Here is a 24,779-nt window from a genome sequence, read left to right as displayed (position 1 = left end):
GCAGCCCTGAAGTGACGCTGTAGTGTCCGTGGTAACAGCACCCTCCCTGCTCTTTGGGGGCTCAGGCAGGAAAGGGGGTCACAGCCGCACATGCCCACATGCCCCCAAGGTGTGCTGGTGACCCCAGCCAATCACACAGCCAGACCCCCATTAATACAGCTGTCGCCATGACAACTGCTAACACAGAGCTCCTGCCCTACTGCCCTCTCAGAATGCTGGGTGGAATCATAAGCCCTGGGGGGTTTCATTGGCTTGTCTCCTTAACAGAATCTTAAAATGTTCTACCACTTATTTAGCCAAACAAGGGGCTAGTGTGTGCTCTATCTTATGCAGAAATTCAGACTCTAGAAAAACAATACAAGAAACTGAATGTTATAGTGTACCGCTATCCCTAACTAGCATTATCGCTATCACTGACTGGCTCTATTTGCAAATGGTGTTATACAGGCTGATGGCTTATCAATCCATATTAGGAAGTAATGGTGGTGATCATGAGTTGTAATATGGTGAGACAGAACAAAATATTGTTTGACAGAACAAAAATCCAGAAATCATGTCTCTCTTACAACCTCATGCTAATTTCTCTCACTAGTGCCATTTTACAGATCTCAAAATTAGATATCTCTGAAGACCAGTGAAGCTTCACCAGTCAGGGTTTCCACAAACACCCACACTAATGACAGTAGTTCCAGTGTGCGTGTTCTCCTAAATAATTCTCCAGTGTGTGTATGTGGATTCTCCATAAGGTATCTCTTTGGGGAGAGCTCTTCCAAAGGGTTCTACAGTGTGAGGGCTGACCAGTGGACTTCTCCACTGTGTGGTGTGAGTCTTCTCCTGCTTCTCATTAAAAAGGCTGAGTGTGTTAGCAAGTGCTGTCCTTAATACATGCAGCCCTGTGGACAGCTGACTTCCTCAGTGTCAGCGCTCTATTCTTGTCCTTTATAACAGGCTTCACTAATGGGTTTCATTCTAATGTGAATTACAGTAAATCTTGCGATTTTATCGCTTCTTGTTATTAAGGCTGAGAAAGTGTGCTGAGACTTTGGATTGAGGACATTTCTTCATGAATGCAAAGCTAAGGCTTTACAACACGTGTCACACCAATGAAAAAGGGCTTCAAGGGCTGCTGGAGGAACCCTCCCCCCCACCCCCCAACCCACCCTGTCTTACATTATCTTAAATACCTAACCTAGCTCCAAGCATGCCTGACTGAAGTCAATGTAATTATAACTCTCTTAATGAGCTAAATTAGGTGCATTCAGCAAATCAACACTGCCACATACAGGTTCAATCAAGTATGCAGAACAGGGAGACATGAAAGACATGCAGTGTGAAAGGGGACCAGTAACAGAGGAACCCTGAGAACCCCTGCATTAAGAGAACCACCAGAGCTAAAAGTGCCGACCACTTTTGCATAAATGGCTTATGATGATTGTGTGATCTCAGTCCCACAGCCAGTGCTTGGCACTGCAACTGCCAGTGTCCTATTTGATTCCATTGTGTGTCTTCTGTGCCAGGGTGGTGGTGTGACAGACTACTCTCCTCGCCCCCTCATAACGATGACCAGTGACTCGGGCCCAGCCGTCTGTCTCCCTTGAGAGAAGCAAAAAGCCAAAGGGTCAGGACACCCGCTCTGATTTATCTATGCCTCTCTGCGCTGGCACAGGGAGCAACTGATTCTGCACTGGGGTGGCGTCTGTCTGGTACTGTAGCTTGGCTAATTAGCTGGTTGAAACAGCACGCCAATTAAACAGAACTTTTTGAAGGGGGCACTTGGCGCCCTGCAATTGACATGGCTAAATAGAATAGTATCTTTATAGCTGAAACAGGTTCTGAATGCTACCTCATGCACAGAAGAACAATGATAGGCACTGCAAAGTTTTGCAAATAAAAGCAAGTCACAATCTCATAAAGAATAGACACCTTGCTTGGGGTAACAACGCTGTTTACTCGAGTACAGAGAAAGACAGGCACGTGATCACAGAGTGTGGGGACTCCAGTCACTAGAGGAAGAGAAAGAGTACTTCCTGTTCTCGACGCCCTCTCTCTTCCCCATAGGCCCCAGACAGCAATCCCACAATTACACGGGGCCTGTTTCTCTCCAGCTGTTGTTTTGGTTCGGTTGCCCTTGTCCCAGCAGGACCACTGACGGTAAATAAATCTGTGGCCATGATAGACTGATGAGAGAGTGGAGGGGAGGACGAGAGTTATCGGTGGTGGTAGATATGGGCAGAAGATTATACGACTCAAGAACGAGAGAAATGACAGAGAGGAAGGAGAGAAAAAGCCGGAAGATAAAGAGGGAAGTTCCAGAGGTGGAGGCGACATTGGAGAGAGAGAGAGAGAGAGAGAGAGAGAGAGAGAGAACAGGGTAACTAACGTAAGTGTGGATAATGGAGAGGGGAGAGACACGCAGAAGCTCTCTGGAGAATGCATTTTGTGCATGTCTGTCAGGGATCGTCAGGGAAAGTGAAACAAACAGACCAGTCTCTCCAATGCGTCTCTAACCAGGGGTGCAACAAAATGCATCTACAGTATGCCTGTATGAGTTTGTGTATGTGTGTGTGTGTGTGTGTGTGTGTGTGTGTGTATGTGTGTGTGTGTACAGTATGTGTGTGTGTGTGTGTGTGTGTGTGTGTGTGTGTGTGTGTGTGTGTGTGTGTGTGTGTGTGTGACTGTGTGCCTGTGTGTGTGTGTGTGTGTATGTGTACATTGTGCATATACACAGGTTTGTGCAGGTGCATGTTTGACTGTGCAGAGTGCATCTGCATGTCAGGTACTGTGAACATAACAAAAACAGCACCTGAAACAGCCGTACCCAATGCGCTTGGACTAATGAGGGCCTCTTCAGACACACAAACAATGTTCACGCAGGTTAAAGAGCCCAACAAAACAAACTAAAACAGCACAAGGATCCCTAATAGCTTTGATCTTGTTCTATATGAGGACCAGAGCCCTTCAGTCAGAGCCCTCTCCTCCTCTCTTCCCTCTTTTCCTCCCTCTCTCTCTCTCTCTCCCTCTATTCCTCATTTGCTGTGGCACTAGAGGACAAAGAGAGCCCTATAATGGTGTTCTGGCCACGCCAGCATTCCTCCTTGACGACCACAACAAAGACAGACATTTTGGGGCAAGACTAGCCTTGTCCAGAATGAGATTCCTTAAGGGCCACTGTGCATACAGAGAGAGAGAGAGCGCAGAGGGCACAAAACAAGTCCGTAGCGACGGCTAAGTCAAGACAACACAACAAATACACAGACTGAGAATAACAGCGAAGCTACAGTACTGCTGCTGTTGCTGCTTTACCAGCAAAGCTGCCGCAAGCGGCTAGATGTCAGTGGTTACCCAAACATAGAAACCTATTGGCCCAATTAGTAAAGTGTCTGCTCATTTGGATACGTAACCTATTGCTATATCTATAGAAATAAATCCATGTGAAATCCAGTGAACGTGACTTGCCATGAGATCAGTGTGAGAAATCACATGTGCACTGAATCAACTGCTTTTCTATCTATACTTCCGATCTTCAAAAAATGCTTAGGCGTGGTGAGAGCTTGCCACACTTCCTAGTTGGTCGTCTTCGGTGGACTGTGATTGGCCGGCTGATGATCTGCTACCACCACACATGCTAAAGCACTTGGGGCTGCGTTCTGATGTTTTTTTTTAGCACTTCCTGTCTGCCTGCCTCTGTGGTAAACACGTTTGCATAGGAAGCTCTTTCCTTCCTCTGCTACTAAGGACTACCTTGTGAGGATTTCTAATCACAGCCTCACCACTGTGCAAATCCAGTGCGCTGCAGATAAGGAGAAGTTAAATATATTTAATTATACTTTCCAAGGAGCTACATCTGAAAAGACAAAGCATTCAGTAAAGCCATTCCTCTGTTCTTCTACACCTTATTGCTATTGTTTTGCATTTAATACCAATAACACCAGCGACTGTCTCTTAGTTAGTATTCTTATGTTTCCATACATGTAGTTTCTCAAGATGATATCTGAGCTTTAATGTGACAAACATTTTCGCTCATCCTCTGCAGACATCCACTGTCCTGCATACCCCTGAACCACACACACATACAAACACACACACACATACACACACACACACACACACACACACACACACGCACACACACATTAGCAGGGTTAACCGAGGTGATATCAGTGTGCAGATGACTGAGTCCTGGGGGCCAGAGAGCAATGAGGCAGATGATAATGCAGTTATTCAAGGCAACCACCTCCACCGTACTGACACAGACATGAGGGGCAGACTGCTCACTGCCTCTCCATAGTTCTATAAACATGCTCCCCTCACACATCATGACATACACACACACTATACATACAAACACAACAAACAACACACGTGCACACACACACACACACACATATATAATACACACTTGTGAATGACAGACATACCTTTTCATATGACCCACCTCCCATGACACACACACACACACACACACACACACACACACACACACGCAAACATACACACACACACACACACACACACACACACACACACACACACACACACACACACACACACACACACAGCCATATGTATGTATGTGATGTGCACATGAACCCAGTGCAGATTTCACAACAGTAATGGAAGTCAGGCATCACTGTGCTGCAGACAACTGTCAGGTTGTGAGACTTCTGCATTAGTAACTTGAAATCTGAGACCAGTCATGTGAACAAGAGCTACTCTCGAGCCGGTGAATACTTTTAGTTTCTCAACAGCTCTGGGTGAGTATGACACTGCACTTTAAATGCACATTCCTGGTGTAAAATAGCAGAATACTTTTCCATTATTCATTATTCTTATTGCAGTCTCATTGAGATCAAGATATCTATTTCCAGGTAGACCTGTTAGAGCTGTTAGAACACAGTTACAACAGAGAGAGAGATGCAATCTCAAATAAGCTTCAGTCTAGTCTATCAGAAAAGAGAAGCATACAACGAAACCCAGAATACAAATGACTTGCAATGACCACATGGCAGGGTTGTAATGGGCCACCAGTACAGTTTAGTCTGTGCACACCAGCTAATAAGAATAACAGTATGCAGGCCAGTAACCAACCATCTGGACTACAGAGAAAAAAGACTCATAATAAGCAGACCCATAATAAGCAGACTAGCTTTTTGCCCTGTGAAGCCAGCAGACCTCGACCGGTCAATGACACATCGCTTTTAGAAAACATGGAATAGATACAAATGAGAAGACATGGTAGGCTAAGGACAAGAAGAGGAAGAGGAAGAGGAAGAGGAAGAGGAAGAGGGGGACACCAGCAGGAAATCAACATGTCTTAGAGAGGAGCAGAGATGAGGGAGGAACATTATAGGCCAAGCCCTTCACAACGATACAAAATCTTTTCAGTTCTTCAGAAAAGAGGGATCTGAGAAGGTTGAACGACAGAGAGAGAGAGAGAGAGAGAGAGAGTGAGGGAGGGAGAGAAAGAGAGAGGGAGAAGAGGAGATGAAGGGGATGGGAAAGGGAAAGAGTGGGAGAGAGTCAGGATAGGCCCGTGCGAGTCATTTTTTGGCAGTTTGGTGAAATGGTGCAAACGCAAGCCTGCGTCAGTCGACAGTCACACAGCAGGGGCCGGCTTCATTAGACAGAGATAACAAGAGCAACGGGGTGAAGATCTGAGATAGAGGGAGCAACTGAGATGGAGGAGAGAGATGGAGAGAGAGAGAGAGCGAGAGAGAGAGCGAGAGAGAGAGAGAGAGAGAGAGAGAGAGAGAGAGAGAGAGAGAGAGAGAGAGAGAGAGAGAGAGCGAGAGAGAGAGAGAGAGAGAGAGAGAGAGAGCGAGAGAGAGAGCGAAGACTGGAGGACAGATAGAAATGAGACAAAGCTTTCGATTTCACTGTCACAGCCTAATTATTGCTTGAAGTTTGCTAGACAATTTTAATCGATAAGTCTTTGTGTCTCTCGTGTTCACGCTTGTTTATCTTGCCTCTCTAGTGTCGCTCTCGTTCTCTCTGTAATGTGTGACTTGACTGTGTACATGCAGACACTCATTTGTCTGGTGTCTGACTTTGTGGCCCATTTCCTTATTTTCACAGTCCCCTTTACAGGATTAATTCATGAATTGTCTTTTTTATTCAAAACACGTCCCTTCCAGAGAGCTTTCATGTCGTAGCCAGCAGTGGCTCGTTGTAAACATCTCCCACACTCTTATTTCCTTTCTTTTCAGTTCAGTCCCTTTTTTAATCAATTCAATTCAATTCAATTCAATTCAATTGAGCTTTATTGGCATGACAAAAAATACAATTTGTATTGCCAAAGCATACATGTACGTATACAGTACGTATAATCTCTCTATCTCTTTCTCTCTATCTCTCTCCCTACCTTCCTACATGTATCTCTTTCCTATTCTAATTGGAGTTCCCTTTAGTGCTCTCTCTTTCTCCTTCTCCCTCTCTTTCACCTTCTCTCCTCTCTCTCTCACTGTCTCTCTCTCTCTCTCTCTCTTCCTTGCCTCTCAGGCGTTCCCGGCCTGACTAGCCTCCTCACCTCTTCCTTCCTGTCAGCTGAGGTTCACAGGTCTGTGTCTGTGTGTATGTATGTGTGTGTGTGTGGGTAGGTGTGTGTGCCAAGGAGGGTTGGGTGGTGGTAGCTAATGAGAGAATGTGGGGAAGGTGTGATGAGTGTGGGCATATTTGAGGGTGGTGTGTGTGTGTGTGTGTGTGGGGGGGGGGGGTGATGTGTGAGTCAGGGGGTCGAGGGGAAGGGGCTTAAAGGGAAAGGTGCTGTTACACCCATCAGCAAACACAAACAAATCACACCACAGCATATACCACGCTATGGCTCTGAATATCACAGATTACACTCACGATCACACACACACTATCACAAACGAACAGGGGGTTCCAAAGATCCTACATACTGATAAAGGTTAACCTGTTCTGGAGTCTACAATGACTGGAGAATATCCCCAAAAAAGGTCCTCAAAAAATGTTGCATCACTAAGGTCACAAGAGACAAGTGAGTAAGACCAGCAAGGCTTTAATCCTCTCAAAATTCGAATGGAAATCTCAAACAGACCAACAGGCTGGTGCTTCAGCTGTCCAAACCTCGAGAAACCCGCCTGTCTGCTGACCCCGACATGGGTCTGCTCCCCTGTACACAGATGTCCCGCCCACATTACTGAGAACATCCCACACTTTTACGACTGCAGATGTTTTTCGCTTCTTAGTTATTATAACCACTGTATATAGCCTCTTTGGCTCTTGCTGACCTCTTTTTCACTTAAACAGTGTGCTTAGCTAGACTCTTAGTATCTTAGGGCCTTCTGGTAGTAGAACAGACTGTTTCTAAATAGCGCCCAGCTTGGTAGCCAAACAGATCTACCCATGGGCTGGATTATCCCTTTGGCAAACAGACAAGGTGATAGGGACGCCCTACGAGTGGATCTCAGTAAACGGACCCTAAGTAAATGGAACTTTCAAACACCAACCCTGGAAAAAGAAAAGGCTGGATCTGAATACACAAAAAAGCCATAAATACTATTCAATAGCAGACAAGTAAAGAAATGTATAGCACAGGGGACAAACTGGGCTGCACTGCAGGGGGTAGGGGTGTGTGTGTGTGTGTGGGGGGGGGGGGGGTGGGGGTGGACTGATCAAACAGGAAAATGTGAGAAGTGATAGAGGCGAGACAAAGAGGTTGCATATTCATGTGAAGCAGATGAAAACCAAGAGCAGCAGGGTGCCCTCACTTCCTGTTCACTGCTGCAGGCTATTTCCGGCACCTTTTGCCTCATTCTTACAGACTGACTTCTCGCTCCCCAATTACCCCCCTCCTCCCTCCCTGCCGCTGAAGGTAGAACACACTGAACCACAGGCACCAACCTGGTACAGTGCTAGCCCTAATGTAGAATCAGATTACTGGCAGAACTGGGCCTGAATTGGGCCAGATCTGTTCCAGCGTCCAACATTTGCTACAGACACACCACCAGCCCGAGACTGACCTGGTGCTGGGCCGGTCCAAACCCCTTCTCCGAGACTGACCCGTTCCAAACCCCTTCTCCGAGACTGACCCGGTCCAAACCCCTTCTCCGAGACTGACCCGGTCCAAACCCTTTCTCCGAGACTGACCCAGTGCTGGGCCGGACCACCAGTGCGCCTGAGGTCACAGAGGCCGCGACCAACTGCCTGCTTCACTGTTCGTCACACGCAGGCGGCATTAGCAGGGCTCAGTGACAGCAGACTGTTTATTCAGAGCAAGGCTTAGAGGCGCAGCCGCGCACTCTTGGGCTTTGCTCAACGTAACTCCCGAGTCTCCCGTCCCAGATGAACGTACAGACGAATCTGGCTCTGCTATGGCACATATAGCTGGTGAGGAATCTAGTGCCGATATGGCACAGACCGCGTGTAATTAATTTGGACTTGATCTGGCACCCATCCTAACAGCTGTGGGTTCCCTGGTCTTTCACTTAAGGTACCCGTGACAGATATTACCCACATATAAGGAATGCAGCATCGCAAACAGCAGGCATGAAAACGCTCCGGGAAAAATATCCTGCTATTACTTTCCAGTTGACTGAGCCTTAATAAAAACAAACACAAACAACGTCCAAATAGCATAGAAAATACTCTCTGACATTTGGTCCAGACCCAAAAGAAGATTAAACGCTACTGCTCTGACTCGAAGCACGATTTTACTCGTCTGAGAGTCTTAACCAAATTTCCATTCATAAACTAACCTCCTTCCCCCTGATAACCAAACCGCTTTAAACCAATTCACCCCTCCAAAGAGCTCCGAGATGGTACTACAATCAGTGTGCGGGGGATGAGGTGGGTAGTGGGGGGGGGGGGTATTCGAGAAGGCATTGTTTAGGCTTCACAATTGAAGTCAGCTTCCAGCATGGCCTCTCACAAACACAGATTTGACAGTTGCCCTGATTGGATAAAGCTCTTGTGCTAATCCAATTAGCACGAGTGCTCCGTGATGGCTCTGTGAGGGCTGCCGGCCTCGTCCACGCCCACAGCTCGGCTGGGACCCGCCAAGCCTTTAACAGGCTCATCAAGCGAAAGTGGGAAGACCCCCACGGCGGGGCCGCTGGAGGGACATGGCCCTGATCTGGACCAGGAAAGGGGTCAGAGGGGCAGAGAGGGGGCAGGTTGGGCCAGACAGGGCTTGGTTGGCCAGGTCACATGGCTGCACAGTCAGTCACAGTCAGTTATGGCTACATGCTGTGACAAAGGGGAGCAGGTCATAACAGCTACAGTATGTAGTGAGCGGCCTAGGTAGGGGGTGGCAATTACAGGTGTGTTTTTCTCTCCTTCACATGATCATATCACATCAAAATGAATTAAAAAAGCTGAAAGCCCAGCACAATGTGCCTTTAATTAATGGATAAGTATAATGCACTGCTGGAACATGATGTGACATATGGGGTTTGGGGCTGTGCTTAATATTAGTGATTTAGTGTAGTGACTGGTGACATGTAATTATGGATAATAACTTAAGTACATCATATTATTTTTTAGAGGATTTGGACTTGAATTAATATAGCATTCAAGCCTAATGATATGGTGCTTATATCTGTGACATTTAGAGACTTGTAGGTAGCTGTCCTTTCAGGCCCTCAGAGAGCCTGCCTGCCCACTCCCTGGCACAAACGCTCTTCTCCTTTATCCATCTCTGTAACAATCATAACTAAATCCTCTCATCAACAGTGACCGGGAAAATAGCCATTCCAGTTTCTGCTCAAATGACAAACACATCATACAGTATATATCAGAAAAGCATGTCAACATTAGAGCACATATGCTTCAGGTCTCCCAGTTGGATTAAGGGCATAACTACTTACGGTGAGTCACAACCTCTATGTTTGCTTTTTTTTTCCAATTAATGAAACCAACAGTTTAGAAAATGGAGGATGGTACTACTAACTTGGTCCTGATGCCTGCACTTTCTGACATCCTAACTGAATCAATTCACTGTGTAATTACCGAAATGTCAAGGTGTATAGTGTAGTGAGTACAAATCGAAGAGGAACCCTCTGCAGTTAAGTGCTAAATAAGTTTAGCTGACATCCAAACACCAAGAAGTGCCCATGCCATGACTGTGCAATGCTAACATCATGCCTGCATGCATACATAACGGATTTGTACCAGTCTTGGAAAAAAATGGTGTCAAGATATACTGTAGCCCCCAACAACAACACCACATTACATTTATATAGCACTTTTCACGACACTCAAAGCGCTTCACATCGAAGGGGGAAGCTCACTAACCACCACCAATGTGTAGCACCCACCTGGGTGATGCATGGTGGCCATTATGTGCCAGAACACTCACCACACACTAGCTTGAGGTGAAGCAAGTGCAAAATCTGTCAACAAGCAACATTCTCGTACATAACTTTCAGTGTGTGGTGCATAGGAGGATTTAGCTCACTCATCATTGTTTGCACTTGAGGTCTTGCCCATGGAGTTAAATTAGCAAATTGATTTAACCAAGATATTATATTAGCCAAAGTTAGACTTAAGAGTTTACACTTGGCCCATCACTCGAATTAGGGCTCATATTATGTCTGTTGGAGTTCTCTTTCACAGATATAGTATGTGTGTGTGTGTGTGTGTGTGTGTGTGTGTGTGTGTGTGTGAGAGAGAGAAAGAGAGAGAGAGGTCTACGTTCATTTTCAGGGAAGGTTCAGTAGGACACATTACACCTTGAGGCCCTGCAGAATGTGAAGGTCTTTCCCCATACTGCAGCTTATCATTAGCTGACCCCAAAGTCTCTAACACACGAACACACACACACACACACACACACACACACACAAATGCAAATACACACTATCCCTCAATCTAACACACACACACTATCTCTCACACTATCACACATAACGACACACAGCTTCTCTCATGGCTTCTCCCTCTATGCAGTGTGATGTGGATCTTGTCATCTATCACTGTCATGTTGCCCTGGGTAAGCCAGGAATAGCCATAATCTCTCAGAGAAGAGCAGCCCAGATATAGCCCTGAGACAACACAAAATAGTGAGATAAGACACACACAACCAAACAAGGGGAACTACTTTTAAAAATTAAAATGTCATTTTAATCCCGCTGGTAGTAAACACAGATAATTAAAATGAGGACTGGAACTGTACTACACATAGAACACACCTGAAAGTAGCCTGAATCCCATCATGATGGTGGAATGGATTTATCTTACATATCCAGCAAGAGCAAAAAGGGGTTTGGAAAATCCCCATGATACACTTTTTATTAATGGAGATCGCTTCGAATGTGCTGTTTTTGCAGCATGGAAGGCTTCTTTGCCTGTAGGGCAATGGCCTTCCCTAGAATTCTATCAGAATGGTGGCAGCACAGATGTGGGTTGTGAAAGAGGATAACTGAGCAGAAATAAAAGGAGAGGGAGAGAGGGAGAGAGAGAAAGAGAGAAAGAGAGAGAGGCGACTGCTCTTGCACAATCACTGAAGTCATCCAGTCCCTCTCATTTGTTCCACTGGCAAACCCTGAGCAGGGTTTCTCCGCTTTCATAACCAGGGGTTGGATTATTACGCCAGCAGACCATCTCTCCAGCATTTTCCATCGTGAAACTCATGTTATGAGCCAATGGGTACATTCTAGGCCACTGGTCTGAAAATCACAATACACAGGTGTTGTGTGGTGTTGTGCTGCGTTGTGCTGCTGTGCTGTGTCGTGTCGTGTCGTGTCGTGTCGTGTCGTGTCGTGCTGTGTTATGTTGTGTTGTGTATGGCATGGGCATTATTGAGTTGATTATTGTCTGTGTTTAAAGGATCAGGTTGGCAAGGGATTAGGGGGGGACACATAGGATTGCTCTCATGGATTGATCAAGTCTACATCTGGGACTCTGCAAAACACAAAACATGTCCTTGAGTTTTCCTTTCCCTGTGCTGAGCATTTCCTACATCTAAAGAGAGTGACAGATAACCACCGACATTTATTAAATTGGCCAATCCTGCGCTAGCTACGAAAATGACCACCGATATCTTTTATAATGCTCATTTCTGGCACCAAAATATGGAGAACCAGCCGCCACATGACTGATGACCACAGAAACCAGAACCCCACAGATTGGTCACACTCCTGCATGTTTGGAACCAGTCAATGAGAAACAAAGTTGTTGGCACCAATATAGCCTATGCTAACCCTTAAAGACTGGCCCCCTAATGGCTGATTTACACCTCAAAATATATAGTGGCAAACATGCCTTGTGCAATCATTTGTCCAACCCTCTAATTAGAATACTTCTTGGTGACAGTAAAATAGCTGAATATACTGTATGCTGAAGTATGTCATTCCATGGACCGAAAAAACCCGGAGATAGCTAGCCGACATTCTGAGCACCCTCTTTCCCTCATGGCACCAGAATGTGGGTGGAGAATGTGCTATCTAGGAAAGTGTTTGAAGCATCTGACTTACATCAATTCCCCTGAAAAAACCTCCACTTCCTCCCTCTGTGGGTTGATCTTTAAAAAGAGTGTGAGGTAAAGCACACTCAGTGGTCTCTCCCATTAAATCCCTCCAAGAGAAGAAGTGTGGCTTGCCAGATATGGTGCAATAAGTACCACCATAAAAACAAAGGTTTAATCTAACTTGCTGCATTTCAATACATCATTATATGAACTTGTAGTGCATGGGGAGGAAGTTGAGATACTCTAAACATATACATATACAATATAGAGCACACATTACAATATATGACCCCTCCAGTTTATAACATTGATGTTATAATCATTCTTTGGCAAGTTGAGCTTAGCTGCAATGAATTCAGAAGGGAATCTTTGAGAGGGAATCTGTCAGCAGGTGTCACTGATTAGCTGACTGAGGTGCAATCTTTATCTTTAGGGTTTTTTCAGACCGAACAGTGAGAATTGCCAAATATAGTCGAATCATAATGAAACATATATGGTGCCCGCACTGCATGTGATACAAAAGCAGAATCTACTCTTATTGCTTCCAATTCTTTTGACTGCTAGCATGAGAAGAGCCTGTATACTTAAGCCATTAATACCGTAAGACAGTTCACTATCAATTAAGTTAATTGTGTCCATGGTTAATGATACAGGCCATGCCTTCAGTTAATTCTGATGCATGGCGTGGCACAGTTCAAAAATGAAGTGACAACCTGTGCACAGCATGCATAATGATTCTTCTCCATAGTAAGAAAAAACTAAACGTCTGTGTGAAGTTACAGTCCCCCACTTTTCTTGAGGTGGTCATAACTCCAGGTGCTATATTGCCACAAGCTCTGTGACGTTCTGAAAAGCGAGCATATTTTAGGCCAATAGGATCAAAGTGACATCTATGCAAATATTGGTAAACAGAGCACCTTCCTTCAGGGTACGTTCTAAATGTCAGTTTTTTTCTCCTTTAGTCTCCTGCTGACATTTGTACAGTATCTTTTACATAAAGAAGAGAATCTCCATTTTCTTTTTAAGATCTGCACACTTTCCCTCCCTAGTTTAGGGTCACAGAGGAGGCTCAATGGTCCAGATTTATGCTCTACTTACTAGAGCCAGGAAAAATACACTATTACCAAGACTTTCAGCTCTAGTCTGCTCAAGGGTGTAAGGAGCCTTAAAAGAGGCTACTGTCCCTTTTGAGGTGAATGGAAGGATATGCAGCTGATCTGAAGCAACAGTGAACTGCAGAAAGAAGCCATGGCTAAGATAACCCTCTTCACCCAGAAATATAGAATTCACACACACACACACACACACACACACACACACACACACACACACACAAACACACACAGACATACACATACATAAATCGACACCCATATGCATACACACATGTACACATGCACACTTATGTGTCCTCTAGGAGTGAGAGATTGTCATTCCCCCTGCTGTGAAGCAGACCAGGACCTAGCACTACAGGACAAACACAGGCTAAGCATGGAGCAAAGCATCCTGGGAAAGTGAAAAGCGCCGCCATTCTATTTTTAAGCGCAGGTACAAAGCTAATCTGGTTAACTGAGACCACAAAGGAAAACAGCTGCTAAACCAAATGCGGTAGCAACACACAGCCGACACTACACTTGGTTTTCTGACTCAATCAAGCAACATCATTACCATGCAACTCAGAGACATTTCCAGACTGCTAGAGTCATGACCCTGACTATAAATCATATCTTTGTGTCTCCTCTAAAATGTGGGGCACTGAATGCTGCTCAATTACAGTATCTTGGTAGTTATGAGCTTTTTTGTTCTCGCTGACAACTTTAATGAAAGGGGGACCCTGTGCGATATCTCTGAAATAGCGGCAGTTACTGACCTCAGTTACGGCTCATGCCACAACAGTTAAATCATAAGCGGGGAGAGAGCTGGCGAGCCAGTGCGCAGGGGCCGACTCAAAGGAGGCAGTGTTTTAGGCCGCCCGCTGGCCAGTGACCGCTCAAGATGCCTGAGTCACACAAATAGCTGCCCAAATGGAGCAGATCTCGCCACGTGCTCCCTCTCTCCCTCTCTCTCTCTCTCTCTATCTCTCTCTCTCTCTCCCTCCCTCTCTTTCTCCCTCCCTCCCTCTCTGTCTCTCTCTGCTGCAGGAAGAGAGTGTTTACGATTTTAGCATGAAGACATCTGCTGCCTCAGTTTGCCGGTCATATTCTGGTCAGAATATGTTTTATTGTTTTGTTGTTGTTTACGTTCAGACAAAAAAAAAGTGGGAGATTTCCAGTAAATATCCTACGCTTCTGCCATACCTACTAATTTGGAACCGAAAACCATACTCTGAACATTTCAGAAAGGCCCTCCTGATTTGTGTGCTAGCAAATAGCTAACAAACAAACATTAAGGTGACAACTAAGGCAACAAAGGATCATTCTTTATTCAGCATCTGAGGTGACTGAAGCAGGCAATCCTCCAATAAACAACAACCCCTTATGGCCACCATATCCTCTGCAGTAGGCCTATAAAGCATGACTGGCTCACAATACCACTGACGCCCTTTTAAGGGATTTTAGAATGCTGTGTTCCACCAGATATCAACGTGACAATGTGAATAAATTAACCCTTAGTAAACACTAAAGGAATTTGTAGGGTCAGTGAAGATAAGTGTATAAGTATAAGTACATTTTAACGAATCTGAGGGATTTTGTGTTTCCTAGCTGATGGTAACCATGACAGCTCTTCCTCTGGTCCTTAGCGTAGCACTCCAGGAGGGTCACACTGAGTCTCTCCTCCAAAAAGTCCTGAACCAATCACACAGACGTCTTACAGCACCCTGTGGTGGACCAGATGTCTTGATATTGCCCATGCCACATGTTAGCACAAGCTGTCCCCATCTCTCCCCCTGTTCCTCCGCCTCTCCCGTCCCTCTGTCTCTGCCTCTATTCCCGTCTGACGGAGATTACCTAATCCTTACCCCGCTCACCGTCTAGAGTTCTTGCTCTTACGACATGGATAGTCCAGATTTGTTTAGAATGTTTCCAAACTACTATTTCCGTGCTAAGTGTTGTCCTGCTAACTATAAAGGCCATAAACCATAATTCAATCGATTTCTGTTTATAGTATTCAGGAGTGAAGACATTAAAAGGACATCATATAAGGTAGTGGGCTTCATTCATTGTCCTCATAACTCTCTCCAGTTGATTTAATACTTTTGAACCAAAATATTTTGTGGGTTTCCATTCTCTGGTTTTCACTTCTAGTTCCTCTCCAGATTTTCCAGAATAAACCACAAACCATGGCAACACCCAACACCCCCCCCCCCCCCACGCATGCCACTGTTGGAGAACTTCCTTCCTTTTGGGGGGATAAGAGGGACCGCCCAAGTCTGTCTGGGACCAGGAAGCACTTAATAACAGGGTCATACACACACACACACACACACACACACACATACATACATACACAGGGACATGCATTCAAATTACACAAGTACATACAGTAAGGTCAAAAAACACCGTCATTCTCGTTAGAATACACAGAGGTTAGTTTGCAGGCAACGCTGTCATACGCATGCACACACATCCACATACACACATATACTGTAGACCCTTGAGCATGTACAGTTGAGTGCAGTAGGTCTCTCAGTGGCCAGAGGCAGGTTTTATCTGGGGAAGACACTGTAATCCCCTGACTGTTCACACATAAACAGATCACACATAAATCTGACCAGATCAGACAGACAAGCAGGGTGCAGGAATCTGGGACCAACTGAAGGAGGAGGGGGGTAGATAAGGAGAATGAGAAGGGGTAGAGAGAGGGAGGGGGGTGGGGAGAAACAGAGAAAGTGAGGGAGATAGGGTAAAAAAGAGAAAGAAGGGGAGAGCAAGAACAGCGAGGGAGAGAGAGAGAGAGAGAGAGAGAGAGAAGCAGATTAGATATGCAAAAGTAGGGGACTGGAGAGGAGACAGTAGGCCAGGGCTTCCTGATAATGAGTGTGGAGGGCAGCTACTCTGGCCACTGAGGGTGAGGGTTGAGTGAGCTGCCCCCTCATCATTACTGCTCTCTGTGACACTATCCACCCAGCTCAAACCCACTATGATGTCATAAAGCTTAAACACAGTGCGTCACCCTGGGCTACGTCACCATGCCAACAGTCTGAGCCGGCCACCACCCTCAACCTGGCCTCACAGTATGCGACACAGTCTAGTGTCTAAATGGAGCCAAGTCGAGACCTAAACTCAGCTATAATCAAGAGTATCGGCATTCAAATGCTAAGAGCTGAGGTCTGAGAGTGTGAGTTAGTCAGCCAAGGAAGTCAGACTGGATTATAACACAGTTTGAATATAATGTGTACCAGAAAAGACTGACTCATCATTGCAAATAGAATCAACATTTAAAATTGCCGCATGATAGATGGAGCATGAGCAACTTCAATTATATTATGCTAGTTTACTAGCCTAGGCACTGTGACTACAGCAAACATCTACACATCCTAGATGTCTTGCTGAAGAAACTGTGATGGATGAATCTTCAATTTCACTTGTGTAGCCACTATCGATTTTAGCAAATATGCAAAGTTCAAACAACCTACTTTCTCCTCCCACTCTAGCAGCCCAATCTCCATTGTCTGTCACTACTGCACAACACATAGTTCATCTTTCATCCAAAGCAAATGAGCACTTACACCTTATAAGACTATTTAATTTGTAAATTACTTGCCAATTGGCCCCTATGAAATCCCATATGTACAATACATTGCATATTGACAGGCCTTCTTGTGTCTTGCAGTCTATACATGAAATACATTAACATCATTTAGAGAACAAAATCATCTAAATGTGTACATTTTGTGTGCATTTTGTGTAAGTGATTCCTGCACTAACATCACGAGTCTCTGGTCTATCCAGACATACGTAACCTCAGAAGCTGGAGCGCCACAGAGGTTCTGTTGAAACAAGTGACGGCGAGGCCAGACGTCTGTCTCGTGAAAGAGACTCTCCAAACAGAGCACTATGAGGGTTCGGAACCAGTCAGACCAGATGAGGGAATGCTGCCCACGGATGCTGACATACACGACGAGTAGGGGCACAGACCTATTTTAATGTCACAAACTCACACACACACACACACACACACACTCGCACACACGCGCACACACACACACACACACACACACACACACACACACACACACACACACACACACACACACACACACACACACACACAGCACTGACTGATGAGTCACAGGACACAACTGGTGTGTGAGGAAAGGGCACAGAGAGACCTTGTTTTCCATTGGTTTCTAGGTCTTGTTCTTGACTGCTTTTCTCATATGCATCGTTGGGCAACCACAAGTGTTCAAAAGTAGCCTTTTTATCATTTAACGAACAACATGTTTGGAAATGTACCCAAAGGTGTGATCCTTCTCAGCTTTGAGTATAACTCAGACACATATAGAATAGGGAGAAAAATGCTTCCTCTGAATATGTTTTGGTTAAAGGGTAAGAACGTTTTGTCTATGCTTAGTGAACTGTGTTTGTGTCAAAAGGACAAGGAGAGATAACATCCTGGTTGGCACATGGCTGTTCGAACTGCTTACTTCCATGTGGTCTGTGACAATAGATAAAGTGGGCAACCCATATTTCACGATGCACTGCTGAGAGCACAGAAGCTACAAAGACATCACAAGGTGAAGGTAAGTTATCACCTACGCAGCCAGTGGCGATTCTACAAAAATGTTGATGGGGTGGCCGGACTGGGGCATAGACTCAGAGAGGGGTAGCACATAAACAAAACATGTGACAAGTAAAATACATATAGCCTTACATTCAATATCAAATTATGCATTAAGCAAACTATTTTATGTCAAGAATAATTGAAAATATACAACTTGACATATGAAGTAACAAATAACTTAAGTTTTCCTAAAACATCTGAGGCACATAACTTCGTAGATGCAGTGCAACAAGAAAGAGTATTTTCAAGTGAAGCAGTAGCAAACTAGAAACTAGATTTTTCCACTAGAGTTTTCCACCATATATAATCTAAATGAGCATGGAGAACATTCATTACAGTGGTAGAAATTTGTTCTTGAGTCCAGTGACACAGGACTTGCATACTGTAGCATCACAATGTACCCTATACAGCCTCATTGATTTGACCAGCATCAAATCAATGAGAAACACTTGTTTTGGCTAAGAAAACAATATACTTGGAGACGTTTCATGACAAGCCCAACTATCCCATCTCTGGTGGGGTGGCACGTGGTGGGGTGGCACTTGGGGTGGCTGACTGGATTCTGGGGGAGGTCTGTGCCACCCTGTGCCCCCCATCTGGCTCTGTCCTCTTTCCACGATCAAGTTCCACTGCATGACATCCAGCTCAGGTCTGGCGTGGATCTGGTTTCCAGAGTCAGCTGCTGGTTTGCAATACATGATCTGCTCTCATCTTGTACTGTTCCTCTGCCTCAAATGGAAGAGCAAGGTGCTGCCTGTCACACCACTACAACTACCACTAAGATGGGTTCAATATGCCCCTACTTTATAAAAAAAAAAAAAGTTATATTTGTAATGTAATGGAAGTCGCTTTGGTTATAAACTTATGTTAAATGAAATTCAAATCTCTGTCTTTCTATGCTCCACCCGATCACATCCATCCATAATACTGACTGGACGCCTGTCACCCCTTCTCACACAATGCAGCTTCTCACGGAAATTTATTTTTCCCCTTCTTTTCACCATCAAAATTCATTTAAATTCATGCACATTATTTTCCCTGATTCCTACCAACACAGCCGCCATTCATAGACCTGAAAGGGCAGAGGAACAACCAAACTAGCGGCGGTGGCAGCGCCGCTTAAATGCTTCCGAGAGTCCAGAGGGTCGTAGAGGAGACACCCCAGTGACTGAGACACAATGCCAGCACTTGTCTCTCTCCTGCCCCTTCCTTCATCTCTCTCTCTCCCTTTCTTTTTTGGAGTGGAACAAGTGATCTGTAGGCACAGTCTCTATTGTTTATCCTGTTAGGTGGTATGGAGGGGTGCATATGAGCAACCATCATCACTCAGTCCCAAGGGGGTGAGGTAGGACAGTAATATTGTATTAGGGTTGCTAGGTGATGGTTGGGTTGGATGGATAATACAATGTGATGTAGTCAGTGGTTAAAGTGGGATTTGGCAGGTGGGGGAACCCTAAAATCCAGTGTCGGTGCAATGGGTTGGACAACATATTGACTGTTGGACAACATATTGAGTATTGTGGTGTAGCAATATTTTTTGGAATTGGAAAGAATTGGCAATTCTTGGAAAGAATTGCTAGCTTCTTGGTCACCTCTGTACACGCGAAAAATTAATTCACCATTTATTTTAACAATATCATCGCGCTATATCGTTGGTATGAAATATATACGGGTCCGAGTGCCCACGGGGACCCAGGTTCAAATCTGACCAGCGATCATGTCCCGATCCCACCCCATCTCTGTCTTCCACTCACTTCCTGTCTGCCTCTTTACTGTCCTGTCATAATAAAGTCAAAAAACTTCAGATGTAGCAAAATTCATGAAATGACAGCTGAGTGGGAAACACCTATCCCCAGTTCAAGAGTATGCAAAATGTGCAAAATACAGCACATTGTTCTATTAGCAGAACCAAATGCACTACGACAGAGGAGTGAAAATAACACGGGGTCATTTTAAATGAGACACCGAAACCCACTGACACCATCACTCTGCGAGCTGTTGAAAAACCTCTGCTCTGCAAACTCTCATCGCCTACAACTATTTTAATCTCATCCTGAATCTGCTGAAGCGAGTTACTCACAGGTGGAGCAGCTACTGTACGATTATATAAGTAGCTGGAATTTACAGTGGGTAGTTAAAAAACCAAAGGGCTATTTTTCAGATGTCTTACTCAACAGCTTTTGCAGTCACCAAACTGCTGCCAAGGCAGGGGCACTGAAGGGAACTGCTTCTCAGTGACAGCGAAATCATGACGTGTCACGGCAAGTTTCACAAGCGAGTGCGTCCCTGATGCCACTGCTGCTGCAAAGCGCTCGGCCAGGCAGCCAGCGGTCTCCAGAGAGAAGGACATCAGACAGCACGGCCAGAGCCATAAACTACAGGGACCGTTTAGGTCGGACAGATCACAGCGACTTGACGGACACATGAGAAGGCCCATATGTCCTTGTTATCGACGCCATTGCCTTTTTAAAATAGACCAGATGCATTCGTTGTCAGACAATGTTCCACTGCACAGTGACTCACAGAAGAGGTCAAATAGCTGACGACCTGTAAGCTTATAAGGGCTACGTATCACAGATATCATAACATGGGATTTTTAGTTGCCTTCTGTTTATTTAAACTACTTCAACAGATAAACATCTTACTATAAATGTTTAAGCAGTAATACTAAAAATAATAATAATAGTAATAATTCATGCACTGAATTGACACTTTTCAGAGCCACTTGTGATGTAACCATCACATGTTTACCACCCAGATAGGGGACCGAGTAACCATAGCGATGAAATAGCACCGTCTTATTTGTGAAACCTGAAATGAATGTCCTGATGTCATGTGAGACATTGTGAGTGACTGTGAGTTTCAGAGGCATTTGGAGAAAAGTTTCAGTATGTGAACTTTTACCCCAACATTTAAATCAGAAAAAAAAAAATCCTGATGAGAGTTGCATTAGCCCCATCCTCAAAACGTGTATGTTATTATCCATAGACTATCTGAAACCTAGCTACTCGGAATTATTCAGCACAAACTGGCAACCATTTTCTATGTAGATAATGTCAAATTCCCATCTGAGATAGCAACCAAAGCTGGATCATTTCAAACCAGGGCCAGATCTGGCCCAAGTCCAGCCCAGAGTCAGCACCTTTCTTAGACCCTTCTTGTTTTGAGTTGTAAATGTTTCACATGCACAGGCATGTCCACCTGTTTTGGCTTCACATCGGTCTCATCTGACCCTTCCCTGACCTCCATTTGATGCAAGCAGGACTGCTATGCAGTACACAATCACAACTGTCAGATGCCTTTAACAGTGAGCAGTAGGCTTCTGAGACTACAGTAACCACCTCGCCAGTAAGACCAGCAACATATAAAAATTAAACAGCTTTAGCCAGCAAGGAGTTTGAGTCATTTTGTGACTGTTTGAATATTTAACGCATAGTTTACATGGCTATAGTACAGCGAACACAGCTTGGTGTGTTAACTCACCTTGATTGGATCGACGCTAAAGCGTATCTTGCGGTTAGACGGCGGTTCCTCCTCAGCAGGGAGGCCAGCCATCTCAGAACAGCTGGACTCAGGCTCGTAGGGCTCGTCGTCGTCCACCTCCTCATCCTCGTCCAGCTGGCTGCCTCCCGAATCGTCACCGACGCCACTGTAGGCACTGATGTCCACCAGGTCGCCCTCGGAGTAATCCTCCTTCCGGGACTCCTCCTCGATCTCGTCCTCCTCGCCCACGAGTCCCGTAGCCAGCCTCTCCACGCCGTCCTCCATGACCCTCACCTGCGGGCCCCCAGGAGCCTCGCCGTTCTCTAAGGAGGCGTGCACCTCAGCCTGGACCAGTCTGCTCGCCGCCTCTGGGGTGCCTGCATCTCCCTGCTCCCCGGATTTGGCCAGCCTTTCAAGCTGCTCCGCTCCTCGGGCACCCGCCTCCTGCCCAGGTCGGTCCTGGCCATCTTTGTGCGGCTCTGTTGTGGCAAAGCTGTGGGCTGCCTGAGCCTTGTCTCCTAGCAGGGGACCCTGCGAGCCGGCCCTCTCTGCCGGGACTCGGGCTTTGTTTCTGGGGCTCCCTGATGCAGCTTCGTGCTCCTCCGCTGGAGCTCCCCCCTCCTCCTGCTGCTGCCCATCCAGCGGGGGCAATATACGCACCTTCTTGGCTGAGATTTTGGAGCTGGGAGGCGGAGGGGGCGCCGGCTTGCCTGGGATGGGGCTGACCCCTCGCGAGGATAGCGGGGAGACGGAGGAAGAGGAGGACCGGTGGACGTTGTTGCGGAGCTCAGCTTTCTCGAACACGGCGCTCAGCTGGCTGACCGTCGGCGAGACGGCCTCAGTCGGACCTCCGCCGGCTGGTGGCGGCGGCGGCTCCAGGCTGTCCAGGGATTCGGTGCTGCCATTGAAGCGGACCACAACGTCCAGGCGCCCGTCCTGAAAGCCAGAGGCACGCTCTTTCTTCAACAGGATCCTGTTGGTGGCCACCTGCTTCTCCTGCAACTGGCGCTGCTCGAAGATCTTCTTCATCTCCTGCAGCTTGGAGTAACCAGCAGGTGCTCCTCGGGGGATGCCCCCGTCCACCTTACCGTCAAAGCGGCTAGCCCGCTCCGAGATATTGGTGGCCGCCTTGATTGGCCCCAGGGCGCCCTGGTCCAAGTTGTCAGTCAGGCTGCTGGCTCGCGGGATGGACAAGCGCACCTGGTCGCTGACTTTGGACGGGTCCTCCTCATCGCCCGGGGAGTTCATCTGCATGAACATGTTCTTGATGCGATGCACGTTGGCGCCATAGCGGCGGCCTCGACCCATGGGCCGCGCCTTGCCATCCTTGGCGTCCTCACCATTGGCCGCACTGTTGAGGGTGTCCGTGGCCTGCTTGAGTGCTTGCATGCCCGCCTCGTAGGCGTTCCTGTGCGGGGAGGCGCTCCGGAGAGAGGTGGGGGCGGTGGCACTAGCCGCAGAGGGGGGTTCTGTCTTCATCATGGTTGATCACGCGTTGCTGTGGCTGAGCTGAAACGTCATAGCCCCCCCTTGCTTCTCCGTCTGAGCAACAGCAGTGTGGAGGAAACAGACAACATAGACAGGACAGACAGGACAGAGCATGAGTCGTTTCTGGACATTGATTTACACACACAAACAAATCAGCAGCATTTCATAATTTCTCTAGTCAACTCTGATATTTTGACAGACATTTAGGTCAGTAACCATACCAGATATAAATATGAACATGTGCACAGGTAAACAATTCCATGAGGGAGGTAGCCTATGGACTTTTTCACATGTTGCATTGACTTCTGTATAACGAGTGTACTGTTTCTGAAATGTACCCATAATCTCAAGCAAACAGAAAAACACAAACCCTTGTCCATTTTAGCCTGTGATTCATCAAGGAGGGTAGGTTGCATTGCAGCCATTACCTCATATTGTATTAAATGGAATACACTGTATTTTATTATTATACAAGTTATACCAATGTTATGACATATTTCCTACAGCCAGCTTGTGTACAAACGTATTTCAGACGTAAACACACCTATTGTGTTTCAATACTTTTTTGTAATAAAATAGCATTCACCTAAAAGGCAGAGAAGGCTCCAGGCACAATTTCCTTTGCAGTTATTGTGAAACAGGTCTGAAGACAACTATATCACTTCCCTCAAAAATGTTTCTCGCATAGCAGAACAAGCCTTTCTCTTATGACAGACATGAGGTTTTGACCACCATCTAATTATCCGGCGTCATTTATTTTAGAGGGCATAAAGTTGTCATACAACGCCGTAAATACAAACAGTTAGTCGCGGAAGACAAGACATCTGAAAAACATGTATAAGGACTAACAGGAACAAAGCACACAATAAATTGGGATGCATTTGAGTCTAGCGGTTTATGCAGGAGCCCTTGAACTACCATGCCTTATGCAGGCTTTGTTGTGAGCGAGTCTCGTGCTAATCGCAGACTCAGTAATAAAAACGCGTAATAAAAAACAGTGTTAGTAATAGTAAGAATACCTTTAGTTGGCTTGATCGGATACACATCTGAAGAAACTAGATGATTTATTTGTTTACTCCACTAACAATACAACCGTGTCAACAACCTCTTCTCAGGATGACATGTAGCCTATCAGTAATGGCACTAGGACCCTGCAGATAAGAAGGGCCTCGCTTTTCAGCTGCCTGATGCCTAGAGTCAGCTACGTCGCTTCCTGCATCTTCTGCTGTCCATATAACAGTTCCCTATTCGTGTCAAAACCAAGAAAGGACAAATAACAGTGAACAGTGAAACATTACATTTCAACGCAGGTTGTCTATGTTACCTTTTTTCCTGCATTCATCAAAGGCTCGTCCTGCCGCTACCTACAGTCCGTCAGTTTGAGAATCCATTGTGTCCACAACCCGTGTTCGCCCTGTCGATTCCCCCCGCGATCGCACACTGGGCTACTGACGCCTGCCCTCTCCCGTTCGCTGCGATCCTGCGCGCGCCTTGCCCCCTCCTCTCGCACTACCTCCGGCATATGGCATCACAGGTCTCTTTAACCCTTCAAGCAGTAGTGTACAATAACTTTGTCAGTCATGTATTTAATTTACATGACTGACATAAATTACAATTCTATTTGAGATAATATGGCTAGTATTTCGCTCCCAGTTCA

At 45.9% G+C, this 24,779-nt stretch overlaps 1 protein-coding gene across 2 annotated transcripts in view; it reads right to left on the bottom strand.

Moving 5' to 3' along the window:
* The window catches only part of ppp1r9ba (protein phosphatase 1, regulatory subunit 9Ba), a 57,698-nt gene extending 33,125 nt beyond the window's left edge, over positions 1-24,573 (bottom strand). The window contains exons 1-2 of one of the 2 annotated variants that reach the window (XM_076266290.1): positions 24,447-24,573; positions 21,635-23,176 (exon numbers count right to left, since the gene is read on the bottom strand). In XM_076266290.1, the coding sequence (XP_076122405.1) occupies positions 21,635-23,116 (1,482 nt within the window). In that variant the 5' untranslated portion in view covers positions 23,117-23,176; positions 24,447-24,573. Of the gene's footprint in view, positions 1-21,634; positions 23,177-24,141; positions 24,307-24,446 lie in introns of those variants that run through there. The other variant, XM_076266291.1, reaches the window with a different exon arrangement.
* Between the last annotated feature and the right edge of the window lie 206 nt (positions 24,574-24,779).

Source organism: Alosa pseudoharengus, unplaced genomic scaffold (genome assembly GCF_046254945.1).
Source record: "Alosa pseudoharengus isolate Yale_2024_CS ecotype anadromous, Long Island Sound unplaced genomic scaffold, YU_APseudo_1.1 YU_APseudo_1.1_scf_4, whole genome shotgun sequence".
In the NCBI taxonomy this organism is placed as follows: Eukaryota; Metazoa; Chordata; class Actinopteri; order Clupeiformes; family Clupeidae; genus Alosa; species Alosa pseudoharengus.
Note: the sequence above shows the minus strand (reverse complement) of the source record. Positions and strands in the feature narration are given on the sequence as shown.